General features: G+C 40.2%; 1 protein-coding gene across 10 annotated transcripts in view; it reads right to left on the reverse strand.

Moving 5' to 3' along the window:
• osbpl8 (oxysterol binding protein-like 8) overlaps positions 1 to 20,477 on the reverse strand; it is a 71,078-nt gene that overhangs the window by 12,258 nt on the left and 38,343 nt on the right. For 5 of the 10 annotated variants that reach the window (XM_007571247.2, XM_007571249.2, XM_016681334.1 and 2 more), the window contains 7 exons: positions 19,948 to 19,984; positions 17,545 to 17,727; positions 3,701 to 3,774; positions 2,265 to 2,345; positions 1,935 to 2,036; positions 1,648 to 1,851; positions 147 to 231 (listed from right to left, as the gene is read on the reverse strand). In XM_007571247.2, the coding sequence (XP_007571309.1) occupies positions 147 to 231; positions 1,648 to 1,851; positions 1,935 to 2,036; positions 2,265 to 2,345; positions 3,701 to 3,774; positions 17,545 to 17,727; positions 19,948 to 19,984 (766 nt within the window). Of the gene's footprint in view, positions 1 to 146; positions 232 to 1,647; positions 1,852 to 1,934; positions 2,037 to 2,264; positions 2,346 to 3,700; positions 3,775 to 10,875; positions 11,917 to 17,544; positions 17,728 to 19,947; positions 19,985 to 20,477 lie in introns of those variants that run through there. The other 5 variants (XM_007571250.2, XM_016681340.1, XM_016681339.1 and 2 more) reach the window with 4 other exon arrangements.

Genomic DNA, 20,477 nt, shown 5'->3' on the forward strand with positions numbered 1-20,477 from the left:
GGAAATTATTCAGCTAATTTTAATTCATCATGCGATTACTTGATTCATTTCTTAATGCTGCTGAAGACAGCATTGGGTCGGGTCGGTCAGTTTTACTTTAGCGGCGGAGTCAGAGATTGATGTGTGAATGACAGTCCGTCTCTCACCATCAGACTCTGATGCGGCGCGGAAGATGAGGTGGCTGCTGGGTAACGGCTGCGTGATGGAGCCCACCGCCTCTCCTTTAGGACCCTGAGGACAGAAAAGGACAGCGTGTTGAAAACAATTACAGAGCTCCAGGCTGTCATGACGGACCACGTCACTTCTGAGATCCAGGCGCCGACTCTTTGACAGATTCTCATTTCAGTTAATATGTTTTCACTACTTTCCGTTTAATTAATTCGATCCTAAATACGAACCACAGTGGATGTGTCAATTATGCAAACATGAGAGGGCTCAGAGTGGGCAGATGCAGGATAAGTGAGAAGCTAAATTTGGTAGTGCGGCTAATGAACAGCGGAGCAGGGCAGCTCTCTTCAGAACGAGAAAAAAACAAAACAAAAAAAACAAAAAATGCTGGAGAGCTTTCATGGTCAGTGATGAATAAGTAATTATAGCTGGAGTGGCCCCATTGAGAGCCGGGGACTGAGGAACAAACGGAGCGCGTGGGCTGCCAAATATGAAAATGGCTTCCTGGACAAATAATTTTCTTTTGTCTGTCCTAAATTACAGCAGGATGCTCTCATAATTATGACTTAATATCCACATCTGGGTTTCAAATCGTAACCAGGTTTCTTTCTTCTTCTTTTTTTCCCTCTGGAGGTGGACAAACAGGAGGACGTTTTATTTATGGTTTTTCCACTTGAAAACTTTCTCCCACCTCTTAGAATTGTCAGAAACAAACGCTTCCGGTGGATAAAATTTTGACTATATAGAAAAAGCACTTCAGAAGTGTTAGTAGGCAAGACGGAGGAAGTGTCATGCTGTGGGCCTGTTCCATAAGAACCTGATTGTTAAAGCAGCATCATTAAAGGGGCAGTATTATGTGTTTTCCAGGTACATATAGCCATTTTAATAACACAATCAAGTAATTATGTTAACTTCAGTTGTTATACAAAATGCTGTGTATATCAAACATGACTTAAAATAAACTTTACTTCCTAATTGAACGTGTTGAATTGGGCCTCTGTCTCTTTAAAATTTCCTGCTCTTTCTGAAACTCCTTTAGGAAGTTATCATAAAACGGCTCCTCTATTAACCCTTTAACAACATTTTTTACCAGTATTTCACTTAGCAGTAGCTCGTAAATGAGAGCAGCAGCAGTGCAGTTCCACCAGGTGTTTGCTAATTGCTGCTGGCTAGTCTGAAGGAGCTGAGTGAGGGAATGAGGCAGAAGCTTCGTTGTTTGCTACATCCACCCCGGCGTTTTGCACAGCTGACTGGTTGCCCTTGAGATTAAGAGGTTTCTCAAATACACATGAATGAATCATGGCAACAATCCATGTACGTTTTTGATGAGGGAATAGCATTAAAACAAGACATAAAGCTTCAAAAAAAGGTGATTTTACACCATACCGCCCCTTTAATTCTTGGAAATAAAATATTTTTTTAGTATAAAAAATAGTTTGAATCTATCAGAAGTTATGTGCATTTCCTGGGTGTTCTGACCTTCACCGCCCAGATGGATTGCTCCAGCGGGTGAAAGAGCTTGAAGCAGAAGCCGTCCTTCTTGGACGGCCTCTCGATGAGCTCGCAGGCGTTCAGCAGCACCGTTCCAACCCACTGGCCGTTTTTGTTAGTCTTGTATATGAGGAGGACCCCCGGCTTCAGCACGCACCACAGCTTGGTCCAGCTCTTCAGCGTGCCTCGGATCTGCAGACGGAAACGTGTCAACCTGAAGCCTGTTCTGCTTCGATGGAAAGACGGAGGGGGGGAAAAAGGTGAGGCGGCCCCACCTTCAGCCAGTCGGCCATGACGATAACAGAAGGGTCTGTGATGGTGCTAAGCAGCTCCTTGGTCGCCCTCTTCTTTTCTTCTCTGTAGTTCTTCTTCTGCACCTGCAGAGAAAAAGAACGCATTCAATTTGATGTATTTGTTGTTTGTTTCACACATTATGACACCGTGGCACAATCTGAACTTGTGAGAACAAGTGTCGGATGTGAAATAAGAACAAACGTTCCCTGATTATACAAGACACACCCTGAATGAAAGCCGACTTTTACAGGCAGCCTCTGAGAATTAGGATCCGGATATGTGGGACTTAAGCTGCTTTAGAGCGTTCTCACCTTGAGGGACTCCTTCTTGGTGAGCTTTCCGCCAGACGCTGGCACATCCTTATCTGAGCCATTGTACAGCTTGGTTTCAGACTTGGAAAAAAAAGAAAAAGAAAACATAACATGTTTATCTCAGAAGACATCCCATCTGCCTCTGTACAGTTTCTGCAATTCCATAAAACATTGGTGGGTTTCTGTAAACCGTTCTGAAAATGATGCATGTTTTTACATTTTCCTATAGTAAAAGTCTAAATGCTATCTTTATTTTTGAACAAAATCATTTGTAAAAAAAGGAATACATGAACACAAACTAACAAAAACAACAACAAAAGAATAATTTTAGCAACCACACTTGTTTGAAAAGGAGTTAAAAGAAGTTTAATGTTTTTTTTAAATTGCCACTCCTTTATACTCTTCTTCAACATATCCTTAAACCAAAATACACGTGAATAAAATATTTGTAAAACGAGGCGTTTATTTCTATTCATCCCCCTTTACTCTGACAACTTCAAATGAAATGAGGTTTAAATCACTTTCAGACGTGAGATTGGGGTGAGACGTTTACCTTCCTGTTGAATGAGCCTAAACATACAGCCAGAGCTACAGTGAAAAAGGCTTAAAGTGGTCCAGTCAAAGTCCAGACCTACGTCTTTAAAAGAGTCTGAGGCAAAGCTTAAAGATTTATGTTCACAGACATGCAACAAAAGCATGCCAGATGTGTTTGGGTGAACTTCACCAAAATCTTAACTGGATTTTGAAATCACAACACTGCAAAAACACAAAATCTTTTAAAGTACATACTTTAAAAGTTCAAATATCTCTGTAAATTTGAAATAAGACAAAACTAACTTACAAGTAACTTTGCAGCAAATGACATGAGCTTGTTTTAAATCAATAATTCCACAACACATTTTCCCCATGGAATAAGCAAATAATCTAATACTTTTTCATCAATACTCACTTGAAACAAGCTCCTACACCTTTTTGAAAAATTACTTGTAAGTTCATTTTGTGTTACTTCAACTGTATTTGCTCTAGAAACCAGTCCAAAAATACTTGGTAAGACTTTTGTGTTTTTGCAGTGAATGAAGCATAGTGGCATGCCTGTATTAACAATAAACAGTTCTTAGTGAACTGGATCAGGCTGTAAAAGGAGTCATTATTATTATTATTATTGACAGACAGCCATGTTTTATCTGAACATTGGTAAATATTTCATTCTGCACATAAAAGCAGACGAACTAGAGCTGCTCAACGGTGTCGGTGTGTGATGCATGAGTCATCTCAGCAGGGTTTAACGCTGCTGATGCAAGACCGGGAAAAGTAAAAAAGAAAAACAAAGTAATCCTTCCTCATATTTAATGATTCTCATTACAACGAAAACAGTAAAGAGCACAGTTTAGTGTTATGAGCCATCATGGCTCACAGAGTGATTTTTGTCCTCTTACCTTGCTCTTTGATATGGAATTCGAATCCTCTTTCAAAGGCAGAGGAAGAAGGTCCTCCTTTACTCTCTCGAAACCTGAAAGGAAAGTAAAGAACAAAGAAAATGTTGATGCTCACTTTGCTGAGACTCGTCAAAATTCATCGGAAGACTCGGACTAATGTTGCGTTTCTCGAAATGTCAAACAGCGTCAGCAGAACCGTGTCCTGAGGGAAACTCGACTTTCACTTCGGCGAATTCTCATTCCAATTAGTGAGTTTCTAACCAATTCCCAAAACCAAACAACGGCTCTCCCGCTGAGAGCGCAGCAGCCGGCGACGGGGACGCCTGGACCTGTAAATATTTCATGGTTTCTTTCCTTTAACCCCGGGACTCCAGCTTCCTCTGCTGTGAGCACAGAGCAAGTCCTGCAGAAGCTCGTTTTCAAATGTCAACGTTTGTGATATGGAACAGAGCCCAGAGGAGGAGTGATGTGCAGAAAACGATTCAAGACACAAATCACTGGAGAATACATTTGTTTTCAGAGAAGTCACCAGATGATGTGGGGAAAGATGCCGTCTTGGCTGAAGGCCAATGCGCCAATAAGTCGTCGGAATTAGACAATTTGAGATGTAATCACCAAGAGGTTTAATGTTCAATCATTGATTTGTAGTGGCTTGAAAACAAACAATGGCTTGATTAAAAGAACACTGTGGCATCACTTAGGTTTGTAACGTTGCATCTAAATGGTGAACAGATTTCTGAAACAACATTCATTTGAAGGTAAAAAAAATGTTGTAGATCAGAAGAAATACTTCAAACAGCAGTGGAAGGTTAACGAGTTGGATGTGGTTTGCAGTCGAACAGGCAGAAGGTATGGGTGGTGCACCGATCAATCGGCACAGATTTTCTTCATTTCAGGTGATTGGCGATTGACTGATTCTTACCCACTAGAGAATTTTTATTTCTTCAAAAACAAAAGTAACAAATCCAACGCCTTTTTCTGTGTTACTGAAGACTTTGGCAACAGAGGGGTTTTTTTGTTTTGTTTTTTATTGGTATTGGCCAAAATCGGAATCGGTGCACCCCTAGTAGAAAGCCAAAGCAAGAACTTGGACAAAAGAAGCTAAAATTAAAATCCTGTAAAGTGCATGCAAAAATGGTGAACATTATTTTGTTTTTTTGGCAATTCTCTTACCAGGAACTTGTTTTAACTTCAACCATTTTCTCCTTAACATGTATTAGCAATAATGATAAACTCCTCATATCCATTCAACTTTAGTTCAGATCAGTTCTGTCTCTTCATAATTTATGAGGAATATGGCAGATTTTGATAGAAAATTTGTCAATACTTTTTAAACAAGTTTTAGTGTTAAAACCTTTTGACCAAAATGTACCAAAGACCCAAATAAATAAATGCATGTTATTAAATACTGTTACAATATCACAGTAAAATTATGATTATGGTTATGCAATTAAACTTTGGCTAAATTGACTTTATGTTTTAACTAGCAAACAAAAATATTACATGTAATCCAATAACCAAATTCAACCTGAGACGCCTAACGATGCAACCTTTACTGTTAACCACATTGTGCTTCCATGGTAACACATAACCTGAAGACTTTATTGCTTTTTAACTGGTTATAAACTTTTAATAGTTTTATTAGTTTAGATTTTCTCAGACAGCCGCTTGGATATGAAATTTTAAACTAATCAGCCCACCAGAATCACTCTCTTGACCTTTTGGATCTCACTAGGAGTTAAAAATATTACCTTGGCTCAGTATCAAAGGCTAAGTGACACTTTGATGAAGTATGAGGAAATCTCACACCAATTAAAACGTAGTAAGTCAATGAAAACACATTTCCTGGTTTTTATTTTCTATTTTACCAACTCCTCTGACCTCTGAGCAATACTCCAGCTGAGGAAGAATGACAGCTGCTACAAGGACTTCCTAAGGGCAGAGTCTCCTGGTCTGAGAGCGAAACTCTGCCTTCACCGCCTCTTTCTCCAAAATCAATACTTTGTGCTTTTTTTTCCTGCACATCAATGCCAAATCAACAAGAAACCGAGCATGACCTTCAACATACCGACTGGTGTTTTCAACTTAGCATCAGCAGCAAATATTTTCAGCATAAACAGTCCTTCCCATCCAAAGCTGCATATCTGATGTGTTCGGACAAAAACACCACGCAGTGTTTTTATCAGATAATCTACAAATTCACTTACTAAAAGAAAAATATGTATACATTTCTTTGCTTTCAAAATACAATAAGTTTAACAAATTTCAAATTGCATCTTATTGAGAAATTTTTGTTCAATATAGAATTTGCGAGTCAGAGCTTAAATATGTAAAATAATGAAATGAGACGGTTAAATTGAATAAAGTCTCATTAGAAAAGGCAAAATAAAACAGTAATGTATCTTGAAAATCAATCTCAATAGATATTTATATTTTATAGCATAGTGAGCACCGCGTCCCATTGATTGAACGTGCAAATAGAAAGTGAAAAGGGATGAATGTTCATCTGTAAGCCTTCGGTTGTGGATGAGTCACGCCGCACCGCATCCCGACTGTAGCGTATGTCTCTTTAAGGAAAGAGGAACAGCAAGAACCTCTGTGACAGATCAGATGTTGGTGAAGAAGGGAGACCAAATGGAATGCGACAGTACAGAAGCAGCAGGGAGCGCACCATGCTGCTAGACTGGATGTTTTCCACATCCATTACTGGCCTCATAAGGTCAGAACACAGTCCATGTGCCTTACCCGCATTGTTGGAGAGCAAATATGGCACAAGACAGCAAACGTAAAGGAATGCATATTAAATATTTACACGTATTCAAATGTTATTTGTCTCGTTTGACATATTAGCCACATTTAGCATTCAGAGTGGAGTATGATAACCCACAGTAGCTTACGGGTTATCATATTACTGAAAACCCATATGCCACTGACACTACTGAAGCTAACCTTAGCATTGTTGCTAATTTCAGCATCAGAACCCCCGATTTGGGTCCGATCAGGGCTTAAACTAACTTTAGCATTTTAGGTCATTTTAGCTTATGCACATCTTGCATAGCAAATGGAGTAAGTCAGTGTTAGTCAGTATGCTAATGATTCCCCAGATGCTAATGACTACATTTTAGTTCACCTAAGCATTGTTGCTCATTTCAGCAGCAGAATGCTGGATTTCAGACACAAACATGTTGGCAGGCCCCTTTTAAATTTCTTCAAAAATGTTCTAATTGCATTTTAATATTTATTCTCTCTGCATTGAGTTCTTTATAGTACAAAAACACGTGTGTAGGATATAATTTCCTCTCCCCAGAAGTATTCAGTGCAGTTTCACCAAGGTATTTTGTCAATGTTTTGTAATCTAGTAAAAAATGTATATATATATTGTATATGTATTATTTTCTACCAAGTCTAATTTTTGAGGGGTAATGGTCCATCCAGTCAACAGATGGAGAGACAGCACAGGGAGGAAAGTGCACCGGCAGGGTCGTAGGAAAGGTCATTTTCTGCTAGGTAGTGCTTGGAACCCTGTGGTAACTGTCTGCAGTTCTAGTTTTATTTAAACTTTTACAGAGTGATTGAAATGTTTAAAGGAAACACAGCTAATGATGTTGAACGAGAATTCCTTGCTCACAGTATGTGCTCTATTCATCTTAAAAATGTTGCAACGAGTTGAGATCAGGACTCTGATCTTCCACACCAAACTCAATCACTCATGTTGTCATGGTAACTTGCTTTTGGTGGCAGCAGGTAGCCATTTTGGAACAGGAAGAGGAAACAGTTCAACAAAGTAGGAAGGATAAAATGATCACAACTAATGAATAATAACCCCATAATATAACGCCCTCAGAAACACAAGTGCCGTTTCCCGGGGCAACAACCAAAACCAGACTCGTCTGTTGAATCTACAGCACAGCTGAAGTATGGAGGTATGTAGATATTGACACAGCTGAAAATTGCAACTAACTAGTAAAAAATTAAACATATTTACACTTTTGGAATCATCAATCCCAAAGAAATGCCAATTCAATCTTGAGAGAGACAAATTCATAAATGCTTGCATAACCACATGCTTTAGGTGCTGAGTTTTATACACATGTAGTCATGGAAGGGGTTGGGCAACTGAATTCAACAATGTTGAGGACTGGTCTGTCACGTTCAACAACATATTATAAATCATGTTCTGAATGCTGCCTCTTAGTAGTCCTTATTGATCTATTCTTAATATATTTTTGGAGATGAAAACAGTCTCTGGCGCTCTGTTGTGCCTCTGAAGATGTGACGTTCTTGCCGCAGCCATTAAGCCCCTCAATTCATCAGCCCATCACTGTGCTTCACAAACAGAAATAAGAAAAGAAATGAAGTGAATGAAGCATTAAGATAAATGGTCGTGGGCTCTTAGGAAGAGAAAAATCAATTTTCCTTCAGATGGAGGGATATTTTAGGCATGGATGTCTGAATGGGAGAAGGTGCAGCAGCTTGTATTTCCATGGTGGCAGTTTTGCGTGGGTTGATCTATTTATATTTTTGGTGAGGCTAAACCAAGTAACTGCTATGAAAAGGCACATTGTAAACCAAAATAAAAGCAAAACTCAAAGTCGTGTGGTATTAACCAATAATTTACTTCATGTCCAAGCAAACAGTCACAGCAGGAGTCATACAGCTCAGCCTGATTTCCCATGGGTCCAACAAGACGTCCTATTCTTACCAAACATCTTCAATATAAGCTTCTGGATAGTTTATTAAAACAGGACAATCTAAAAAAAAAAAACAAAAGAAAAAAAACGAACAGTAGGGCAACAAAGACATTAAGTTAGACGGAATACTGTTTTCTTATTTGATACAATGGGAAAGTCAAAAGAAATAAGCCAATGTATCAGCAAAAGGATCAATTATACACAAGAATAGACATGATGGGTATGTCCAACCATTGTAGCAAGCAGGTGACTGGTTCTGTGACCAACAGATGAATGTGTTTGGGTCCAGAATGTGCAGAATAAAGAGGAAGCTAAAAATAAATGCTAAAAAAAAAAAAAAAAAAAAAAAAGAACGAGACCTTCATATTTGGATATATTTTCATCTGATGAAACTAAAGTGGAACTGTTTGGACATAATAAGAATTGTTGCAAATGGAGTGAAAAATGCAGAATGCTTGTACCATCCTGGATGGTAAGGGGGTGGCAGCATCATGCTGTGGGGTCATTTTGCTACTTCATGAGGACTGAATATTATGTGGTAATACTGAAGCAACTGCAGTCAGGAAGATTTTTTTAAACTTAGAATTTAAGACAAATTAGAGTTTTTGGGAACTTGCAATCAGTTATCAAAGATTTCCTAATGTATTTTTTTTCCCTGCATTAGAGGGAATAAATGCAGGGATTTTATGTGAATTTCCAAGATCGCAGAAAAACTAAAGGAACTATCTAGACAATGTGGCAAAGTCATCTTAGAAATGACTCCCCAGAATCAAACTGACATTGACATTTCAGTCTAAACCCCTTAGAAAATCTGTAGGTGTAAGCTGATGAGAGGAGAATATAAGACAAGGGATTTTTCAGACGCCAAAAAGCTTCTATGAGCTGCAGACGAGGAGAGATGTGGGAGTAAAACACAAAACAAAAAAACAACCAGTCATGGAGCTCAAAAGACAAATCAAAGACAACAAGTACACAAGTGGGTTAGCCCAACCTGCCTGCTCCAGTTATCTCCTTCAGAGGCTCTTGGGCGCTGCCGTCTGGTAGCTGAATGTCAAAAATTAAGATAAATGGAGTCGGGGCTGCAGGAGGAGAAACACTATGACTCAGAGACGCTGTGTTGAAGTCTGAGAGATTTGTATAGCTGGAGGAGGTACTTTAGAGGAGGAAAGAAGGCGGCTTTCGGCCAAAAAGGTCGCCAGAGTAAATCTCCGGCCACGGCAAACGCTTTCAACGCCTGCAACAGAGTCGGCCGTAAGCTCTGAGACTCAAAACGGCAAACACAAGAGCAAAGAGTTAGCAGAGTTACCAGGTCATGCAGGAGAGTCATGAATACTGCATCCGTCTGTGGCTACAAAACAAGGTTTGTGCACAGTCAGCCTTTACTGGGTTTCACTAAAGTTAAAAATAGTCGTGGGGAAAGGTGGAACAGGGGACGCGTTCCCTCTTTGGGAGCGCTGTGCGGTCGCCAGCTGTCCGCCTCCAGCTCCGTGCTCTTTTTCACCAGGATGAACAAAAGCAAAGATCACTGAAAGCCATTTTACAAATGAATGGTAGCCTGATTTAATCCTTCGTTTACCGTAGGATTAAATGCACTTTAAAAAAAAAAAACGAGGATTATCACAGCACTTTCGTTGGGGAATGGCTGGAACCCGACGTAAAGCCCAACTGAAGAAGACGAGTTGTCCATTACCAGCTTGCGCAAGCTTATTTAGCTCTAATTCAAAACTACAAAGAGAATACGCAGCAAAACGGAAAATTCACATTTTTTCCGATTCAGTAAACACATTCAAGTGAACGTTGTTTCCAACTATGCTTGACGATGCCTAGCTTTTTTTTTTAGACCATAAAACAGAGGTGCAAACATGTATTCACGCTGCGAAAGTCAATGTTTGCTAGATTTAACTATTGTACAAATATGAACTTGATTTAGTTAAAATCCCAGTAAAGATAAATAAAATTGGTAAATGAAACCTTAAAACAACCGAAAAGTCTTAGAGTTGAGAAACTACAAGAGTTCTTGAGAGAGATGATAGACCGATTCCTCCACAGACACCAATGAGAACATCTCATTTAAGCTGATTCTCCCAACTTCATACTTAAAGTCACAACTTTAAATTCACTATGAGTGGCCGCATCATGAGGGATGTGGAAAAAAACAACAAAAAAAAAACGTCTCAATTCCTAAAGTTTTTTTCCCCAATCGGCAGCGAGGTAATGTCACTTTTCAGTATAGTTGCTTTAGATGACAAAGAGGAGTTCACCCTGTTGAACTATGCTTTACTCCAGATTCATAAACATCATCAGTAGATTATAGATGTGGGAGGATTGTTGGACTTGTCTTGACAACAAAAAAGTAGTAAAACACAGCGTTCTGAGAAAACTCTTCCCACCGTAGAGTAAATCCTGTAGTAGAAATCAGTCACGACCACAAGCTGAACTACTAAAAGACTCTGCGGCGCCCTGCGACCCGGGGAGCACACCCACCTGGAAGCGAGATGGGTGACAGCTCGTTATAGCCCCCGAAGGAGGCGTTGCGGATGAGCTTGCGTCCGTCCGGGTGCGGAGGTCGAAGCGACGCCGTCCCGCCGCATGTGGAGAACCGCCGGCGGTTCAGCAGGCCCTCCTCCTTCATCATGGGGCCGGCACGGAGCTCCCTCGCCAGGGGGGGGAGGAAAACACAAGGGGACGCAAGGGAAGGGAGGAGGGGGCTGGAATGCTCTGGGGCGGAAGGTTGGAAGGTGATCGGGAAGCCAATTCCCTCTAGTGTGTGAGTGAAGCGGTGGAGGAGCACAAAACGAAAACACACGCAGGCTTTGAATCAGTGCAGCCGACTGGCCCCCTCTCCCTCACACACACTCTCTCTCTCGCTATGCTATGAGAGGGGAGAGGCTGTAAGTACTTAATAAGGAATAAGCCGAGCCCCGCCTACTCCCTGTGCTCCGGATGGGAGGGGAGCCGCATCCTGACTCGATGTGTTCCACGTCTAGTCTTCCTCTGCTGCTGCATTTCTCCTCAGGAGTTTCTAATCGGCCCCTTTAGACGTAAAGGAACACTTCACTGCTTCCCCAGATGATTCATCTTTTCTAAACGTTGAACTAAGATGCCTGTTTTCTTTTTGTTGTTGTTTTTTTTTAATGGCGGCTGTAAAAGCGGAGCCTCTATTTTGATTGTAATAGTAATCAGTCACATCACGGATATCATGGATTCATATCCGTGACGTTCCGTCCTGCTTTTTATCTTTGGAAGACGAAGCGAAGAAGACAGATAATGATGAGAATGAGGCAGAATCAAAAGCTCCACGACAGCTTGGCTTCCCCAAAAGCTCTCACCGCTCTCACACATTCCCAGATTTCATCCCAGACTCAAAACTGCCAGATTTTATCTGGATATATGAACATAAAACAATCCCCTTTAAATTTCTTCCACGGAACTAGATCTACTTGTAATCTGCTGATGAGATGGTCTTTTTGTCGTTTCCTTCTAGTTACTAGTTAGTTAGTCAGTCAGCAGTATAACAGATGACGTTAAATGAATAATAAAGAAACAGAAACTGGTAAAAACTATAGGTTGACTACCTAGAATAAACTGCAACAAACCTTCGTTCAAATGGTTCAGAAAGAGCAATTAGGATTTTTAAATGTAAGGTAAAATAAACAATAAAGCATAATGTGGCTCAAAGCACAGAGCATAGAATTAGACTGAACAGATCTGCTCTTATGGATCGGGCACATTGTCACCAATACCTGATCTATAAGTTTTTAAAGTATCGGGACCAACACAGATGTAAATGTTGGATCGGTGCATTTCTAGCTGGAGCTGCACAGACTTTATGGCAAAGAACTAACTTTGTAGCTAGCTGAATGTCAAAGACACAACTTCATATTTAGTTGAATTTGTAAAAAAGAACAAAAAAAAACTGCAGTTAATCCAGTTTAATTAGGACTTCAGCATCAGTAAAGGGATTTCCAAAGAGCTACTTTCTGATAACTTATAGATTTATATCCTCATTTAGATTTTGTCCTGTAGAAACTTCATTTTGTTGTTTTCATAATTACCCAGACTTTGATGACGTTTATTAAAAATGGCCAAGAACGCACAGATTTAAGAAAAATCTTACTGTATATGTAGTTTCTGGCGCTATTATCCTGATAAATAACAGTGAAATGTCCCTAATGAGGGGTGTGTCCTTCTGTAATCCTAAAGGCCTGTAGCTGCTGTGAGGTCAGGGGTCATCGGGCAGCACAAAAACAAGCACAAAGCTCCATTAAAGACAGAAGGAAGACAAACTATTTGCCTTTATCTGGGATGAGAAAAGCCTTGAACCTTATCTTCAAAACCCCAATCTGTAAGGAAGAACATCTACAACGCCGCCATCTTCTTTCCAATCAGCTGACCTGCCCTGTTTATTGTTGTGACTTCAACCTGTCTAAAAGCTCCGAGCGTCCCACTGGCCTTTTGTCAAGTCTCAGTCCGTGGAGACGGTTCATCAGAGACAGATTGACTGAGTATAAACAAGCATAATCCCTTCTAAAACTTCTGTGGCCGTGGCAACCGGCCGTTCCGCGCCTGAGAAATGCACAGCAATGGCCGTCTGACTCAAATGTGCTTTAATTAAAATAGGTAATTGGATGTTGGGAACGAGTGAATCATTTCCCACAGCTAATTAACCTGCGGGGAGAGGAGGCGTCCATCGCCGCTGCGCCTAAAATTAGTCTGAATGTGGGTCAATTTTTTTCAAACTGGGTGCACATCTAACTGAAGGAAATATAATGAAATACAGTTTTGAAAGGATTGAGGATTTTAGCAGCAACATGTACATCAGAGTCAGTCTGTCACATGCAGAAAACATAACCAAAGCCTTAAAGGAAACACCATGTAAGCCTGGGATTACCTCTGGAACAAAGAGGCTATTTAAATCACTGATCTATTGACTCCGTCTACTGTCTTTGAGTCAATGCAAAAACATTACTAAATTTAAAATCTGTTTTTTTATGTTCCTTTCATCTTTCTTCTGTCCTTAAATCAGCAATTTTCAGGAAAATAGAAGGTATAAAACCACAACGACAACACGGAAAACAAGTACTGCTCTACTGTACTGTACCTCGGTTTTCTTCTGGCTAACAATCAAGAGAAACTCAAAAGAGTCCAAAGCTGAGGAGCAGACAGCAGCTTAACCTCCCATGTCGCGCTACGGTCACTCCGAGTGCTCCAGCTGCCCGAGCGGCACTCGGAAACCCAGACGGAGATGTCGTCCATCGTGTCTTCCCGACCCGGTCGGCGTTCGGGTGGCCCGCTGGAGGAAGATGGGGAGGCTGCTGATCAGAGCGGCCCCCTCCGTTTAGCTAACCCGGTCTGACAGAGACTAATCCCTGCAGCTGATCCTAAATCCAAGCTGACCCCACCTGTTCCCTTTGCTTTTCGTCTTCCTCCGCTGCCCATTTCGCTTTCTTTTAAACAGAAATACGCGCACGAAAGCGCTAAGCAGACTGAAATTTTCTGTGTTTTGCCACATTACGACCAGGCCTGTCAACATAAGAAACTTTGACAGATGATAAATTGTCCCGGTAATTATTGCAATGAATGATGATATTGTCGTTTTGGCCCAATTTACAAGTAATAAGTTGAACATGTCAAAGACCAATAAACTTGAATTTTGCAAAGAACACTTGACGCTGGAACTGGAAGATTTTGTTTTAAAGATCCAAAATAAAACATGACAACCTAATACAATGAAAAAAAAAAGGGGATAAAAATCACTTACAATCGAAACCATGAATAAAATAGATTATTACGTTTCTGTAAACAAAATTGCCCTGGATTAATACAGTAACACTTTAATTTTAATTTTCTTGCTTGTTTGGTTTTTTTCTCGTTTCTCTTTCTACCAGAAACAAGATTCTTCCCGCTCCAGTAAGAATCTTTGAAAGCATGTATTTGTATTGTTATGCATGTTATCAGTTAAAAAATGGTCTCAAAACATTATTTGTTGCATTCACAATATACTGTCAAGCAAAATTTGTTTTCATGACAGGCGGCGATCCTTCTGTCCGCTGCATCATCACCTAGGACGATTCTTCAGAGATACTTGGATGATATAAGTTACAACGTCTAGTTTTATTTTGGTAGAAATACAGCATTATTGAACTGAATTGTTTAGATCAATTCACATTCATGTGTCAGAATGGCCTAGTCAAAGGCTGACGTAAAATTATTGAGAAGTCACTGCAGTGAAAGGTGATTCCGCAAAGTACTTAAAAGAACTCCCCACCACACTTTTCAGATTGTCATCCCACATCAAGTCCCGATTGAACCTCCTACGGCTCGTGGCTATAATGTGAGGAAATGAGGAAAACGTTCAAGGTGCAATAAATACGCAAGAACTGGAGTCGGTTGTTTCCAGACTGCTGATCCTCAAAGAGTCGGCGCCTACGGCTGAAGACGTCTCATCAAAACGGCTCCTCGCTGAGTCATAAAGCAGAGGCAACGCCGTTTCTGTGCGTGTGCGATAGGAAATCACCAAGATGAAGCCGACGCGCCATGAAAGCAGGAGCATCTTTAAATATTTAAACACTGACATTAATGCATGATTCCAGAAGCCAGAGTTATTGGTGAGAAAGAGTCACGGAGGGATTTTTACAAACGCTAATGAGTTAAAATATGGAAGAAATGCATATAAATATGAGAATAAGTGGAGCCTCAATGTCTGGAGATGACTCCATGTATTTAATATGCTAAACCTTCGTACTTGTACTTGACACTGCTGAAACAACCGCTCAGCTTCACACCTCAGCTGTGAATGTTCCCTCACAGCTCCGGCTGGATTTGAGTAATCTTACGTCACCGCGATGCGTCTCGCTGTACGGACAAACTGTAAAACATTCTGACAGAGGAATTATGGGGGGAGGAGAAATAAAAAATAAAACTTTTATCTTTTTTTTTTAAATCGAGCAAAACAAACCGAAGCTCAAGCTGCCATCGAGACGGCTGTTCTGGACTGCAGCTTTGACTTTTCTTCGACAGATCAAGACCAGTGGCATTAATGGCTCTGACATCAGTATTGTTCGGGCTGAAAATCAGTTGCCATGGATACCTATTTTGGTCTTGAAGGAGTTGAGGGTCAGAGAAGGTTTTCGCGAGTCGTGAAAACAAACAGAGGCAGTTTGGACGATGCTGCAGCATGTTAAGGTGTATCCTTAGGAAAATGTTCAGGTGCTTTTCTTAATCTGGATCATAACTGATAATAACACGCTGGACATCGAAGTTACGACGGCCAAGTTATAACCAGAAACTTCAACCTAAACGGTTTTAAAATAATAACTTCACAGCACAGATATTACTTTGTTCCATTTCCTCTTCTCATAAAAGTATGTTGAGAATGTTTCAAAATGTTTGACGGTAGACCAAGTGGAATTTTTCTTCCAATCCTGAATTATGCACTATTTTGAGTCAGTAACTTAAAAAATAAAAAATTCAAGGCAACTGAATGCAGATTTATATTTGTGTCATAGTAGCTCCCTCTTGTGGTATGAACACGTCTTTAAACATACACATGTTTTCTAAAACCACTAACAAATGAAATTAAGCTCTAACATTATGACCGTCACTTTACACCTGCTGACTACCTAATCAACATCAAATCACTAAGATGGACAACCATTCTTTCCGGACTCCATGATCAGCAGTGACTTCATTACTAAGACAATGAAGAACTGGTCAAAAGAAAGAGAAATCAATATAGTTTTGTCAAGATGATACACTGTAATGTACCTTTAAGGTAACCGAGCAACCACCCTCAGGAAGATCTTCAATCCACAATCTTATCAGTGATTAACAGAAACTCGAATTTCATCAGTAAGACCTGCACAAATCTTGAACGCGTATTCTTTATAAAGCCAGAAGAGGGCGCACTGAGACCACAATGAGATGAATGAGTGGTTATGCAAGACGTTAGTGAAATCTATTCTATTTTGTTCCACAGCAAGACCTTTACCTAGTGTGAGGACAAAATACAGAACAACATTAATTTAATGAAAAGAGATACATTTGTACTTTTTAGAGGAGCATCAGTGCTAGCGGATATGGCGCTAAAATTAGCTCCAACCTGCTTAAAAGGCCTTAAATGAACTCATTCCTACAGGTTTTTAACTGATGACTGTGATTATGCACCCAGATCGTTATATCTCCGTTCTTTTGAATTGATTTCAAAATGTTTAAACATGATTCTCAAAGTAAAACAACAAATTGGAAAAAAAAAAAGAAAAAGCAAGATGAAAAAAACTAAATGAGATGAATGTTCAGTGTTTACTGTATGTAAGTAAACACTGAACACACAGTGAGGAAAAGACGAGGTTCTTATCACCTCATAAACTCAGCAGGTCAGGCATACTCTGTGAGTCATGCTGCTGCTCAATCCAGACTAAGACAGCTAATCTGATTATTCTGCAAATGATAAATGTTTACTGGTTTAATCAGGAGGAAGGCTACAGAAGTTGAGCCGTTTTATGCTGCTGCTGTAGCCTATACAGCTTCTCCTTATTTGCATTTACTCTACAGTCTTATTTTTATTTCTACCTTGTGCTTCAACTTATCTTCAACTTGCTGTAGCTGTTAAATTTCTATTCCATTCTATTAATAAACACATAATCAATATCCGAGATACAACCTTCAGAACGAAGGTCTCAGCGACAGTTTCTACAACAACTGTAAACAAACTGACACAAACAGAGCTCAGCAGTAAGCGATAAATTATTTAATGCTACCTTATGTTAAAAAAAAACACTTTATGTATATACAAAAGTATTCATACTCTGAATATTTTTACATTTAAAAGGTAAATTATGACTTTAGCAAAGCACTGCAATTTCAAGAACACAGATGGTTTTCAAAACCAGGTTCAAGCATGAACATTGTTTTTCTACCCAGGGTCAGGTCAACCAATGCTACAACAAAGAAGGCTTAGTCGAGCCACAGATGAGTGTTAAACTGTATATCCCTCACTCAAACAAGCCGGTTCGACTGAACCAAAGGGACAACGCGTAGTTTGTTACGGAGCACTAATCTGAATATAGTGTGTATTCTTTACAACAGAAAAAAGTGAATGAACCTCCATGTTTTGCACAACTGCAGAGCAAACGGCGCACCAGTGGGTCTTACCGTGGGTGTAGCTGACCCCTGGGCTGAGGTTAGAAGGCGTGGCTATGTGCTCCCTGTTGGGCGTTTGAAGGCCCGCCTCCTTCTCCTTCTCTTTCTCCTTCTCCTTGTCCCGCTCCTTCACCTGGCGTTGGCTCATCCTGCCTGGGGTCAGAAGGATGGGGTCATCGCTGGACGTTATAGCACCTTCAGGTGGAAACAGGAAATGAGACGAAAACAGGACATTAGGCCATCTCTTGCTTCAAACAGAGAGGATCTACAAAGGGCCCTCTTGTGGAGCACCAGTTCGGTGCATACCCCCCTCGTTTCATAACCCCGTTTTGATAACTTACATAACATTGGGTTTTATCTGCGCCTTACGACTGGAAATATGTTTCATAGGAGCTGATAAGCTGCCTATACGAGCCTTATCACTCCACCATGTTTACCTGAGGCTAATGAAACTAGCATGCATGTTATTGGTGCTGACTGGAAGGTGCCCTGTACGAGACTGAAAAAGATATTAAAGAGAATTGTGTTAAGTTTCAACTTCTTCCCTTTTCATCCTTCTCTATTTCTCTTTCTAGCCTAAACTGAGGACAAATGATTTTACTATTACTATGATTTTCTAAAATAAAATATCTAAAGACAAATGCGCATTTCTCTGATTGACTCAGTGTTTCACTAATTATCGAAGGAATATTTTATTACACTGATGACCCGGATTATCCAAACTGAACCAGACGTTTTTAGTTAAACATAAATCTATTCACAAGTATACCTCATTCTACCTATGGAAGACAGAATTAAACTATTATAAAAGTTGTTTCAAAAACATAGTGATAGAGTAACAAAAGGGGCAGTATTATGTGTTTTAAAGCCACATAGTGCCATTTTATAGCACTATCAAGTCGCTATGTTAGCTATAATTATATATGTCAAATTTGACTTAAAAAAGAAACTTTACTTTGTAATTTAACACCTTGAAATTGGGTCTCTGTCTCTTTAAAAACTCCTGCTCTTTCTGAAACTCCACCTTCAGGAAATCATCACTACGTGGCTCCTCTATTAACCCTTTAACAATACTTTTTACCAGTGTTTCACTGAGAAGTAGTTTCTAAAATGAGCGAAGCAGCTCCTCAGTTCCACCAGGTGTTTGCTAATTGCTGCTGGCTAGTCTGAAGGAGCTGAGTGGGGGAGTTTATGGGGAGGGCTGCTCTGGGAGGGGGAAGCTTGGAAACTGCAGCTCCGAGGAAGAGCGCTGGCGCTTTTCCGTCCCACCAGGCGTTGTGCAAAGCTGAATGGTTGCCATGGAGATTGAAGGATTTCTCAGACGTGCATGAAAGAATCAAGGCAACACTCCAAGTATGTTTTTGATGAGGGAATAACATTATAACATGATGTGAAGCTCAAAAAAGTCATTTTTTACATAATACTGCCCCTTTAAGTTTTGCGCTGTACTGCCAGTTAGGTGGATGAAAGAAAAATGGTATGAAACCTTTTCCTTGCTAACAAGAACAACAAATTTAGTTCTTGGAAATTTATCAGGTTGTGCTCAACCCCCTAAAGGTCACAGTGTGGAAACTAAAAGGGCACCATCCGTCACTGTAATGGAGGGAACATGTTTTCAGGCGTTAGTCCTGAGGACTCGGTTTAATTGGGCAGAGAATGCTGACAATTTTCACCTCTTGATATGCCTTGATTTGCTTTGACGAAAGTTCCTGGATGTAAACAAAAAGATGACAGCGATGGAGAGAGAACGCGGTGGTTCCCGGACACAGAATGAGGATTTCTAAGTTTTCAGATCACGTATATGTTTATAAAAAATTATATATACGAGGCGTCAGTTCATGTCTTTGGCTTTCCTTGCAACGCTTTCTTACTGTAAGTGAGGGAGACTCCCGTTATCACAGAGTTTGCTTGTTTGGTTCACAGAGTTCAGATGATTCACACTTGTCTAAACAAAGTGGAAATAAAGTGGACCAAACATCTCTAGCATAAAAATACCCTTTAAGTACAGTAGGCAAACTAATTAATAGCATGTGAGTAAAGCAGAAGAATGCCATGAAAGGCCTAAAACTAAATTTCACATAAAGGATACTTAAATAATAACATTCAATACTTCCTTTCAATAAAGGAATTGTGCATGAAGAAATGTAAAAAAGTAAAAAAAAAAATACATTTCCTTACAAAAAACAGCCAAACAGATTTCTGCAAGCTGAACTCAATAGCAGCAAAGGAAAAGCATACACAACAACAAAATTCTTTCACAGAAAAAGTTTGAAAAATGAGTGAATTACTTTAGGACTCTGTTCTCTAAAGTTGAACATTTCCCTCTCTTCCATTGGGCTCTAAATATGAGCCCTGGACTGGCTGCTGTCTATGTACACTGCCCAAAGCCCTTCCCCTGAAAGGTCGCTGGCTTACCAGAGGCGGCATGATGCTCTCTCAACTCTGCATGGTGCTTGTGAGGGGGGGAAAAAAGATGTGGAGACAGAACAAGAAAAGTAAAAGAGGAAAAAGAGCAGGAAAGAGTGGCAGGGATGAGAAAAAGTGGCATGGGGGTTCGGGGGGGGGGGGATAAAGATTAAAGAAGGGGAGAGGACGGAGATGGGTGTGTCCACCATGCGTTGTTGGCCAGATGTTGGCAGGTTTGCGTGCAGCGGGGTTGGCGACAGTGGGCAGCATCAGCAACAGCAGCAGCAAGTGAGGATGCAGCCACATGGGACGACAACAAGTGACATTAATCCCCCCAAAAAAGAAGACAAAGAGACAAAAACAAATGAAAAACAGACATTAGTTGGACTAAAATGTTTAGGAGACAACTTAAAACAACAGAAGCAGAACATAAAAAAAAAAAATGGCCTGGGAGGGTACAACGGTGGATTATGTTCAAAAAAATAAAAGATGAAGAAATTAACAGAGCAAACAAAAGAGACATAAACTCAGCAGCAGCT

This window comes from Poecilia formosa, unplaced genomic scaffold (genome assembly GCF_000485575.1).
Source record: "Poecilia formosa unplaced genomic scaffold, Poecilia_formosa-5.1.2 Scaffold277, whole genome shotgun sequence".
Lineage (NCBI taxonomy): Eukaryota > Metazoa > Chordata > Actinopteri > Cyprinodontiformes > Poeciliidae > Poecilia > Poecilia formosa.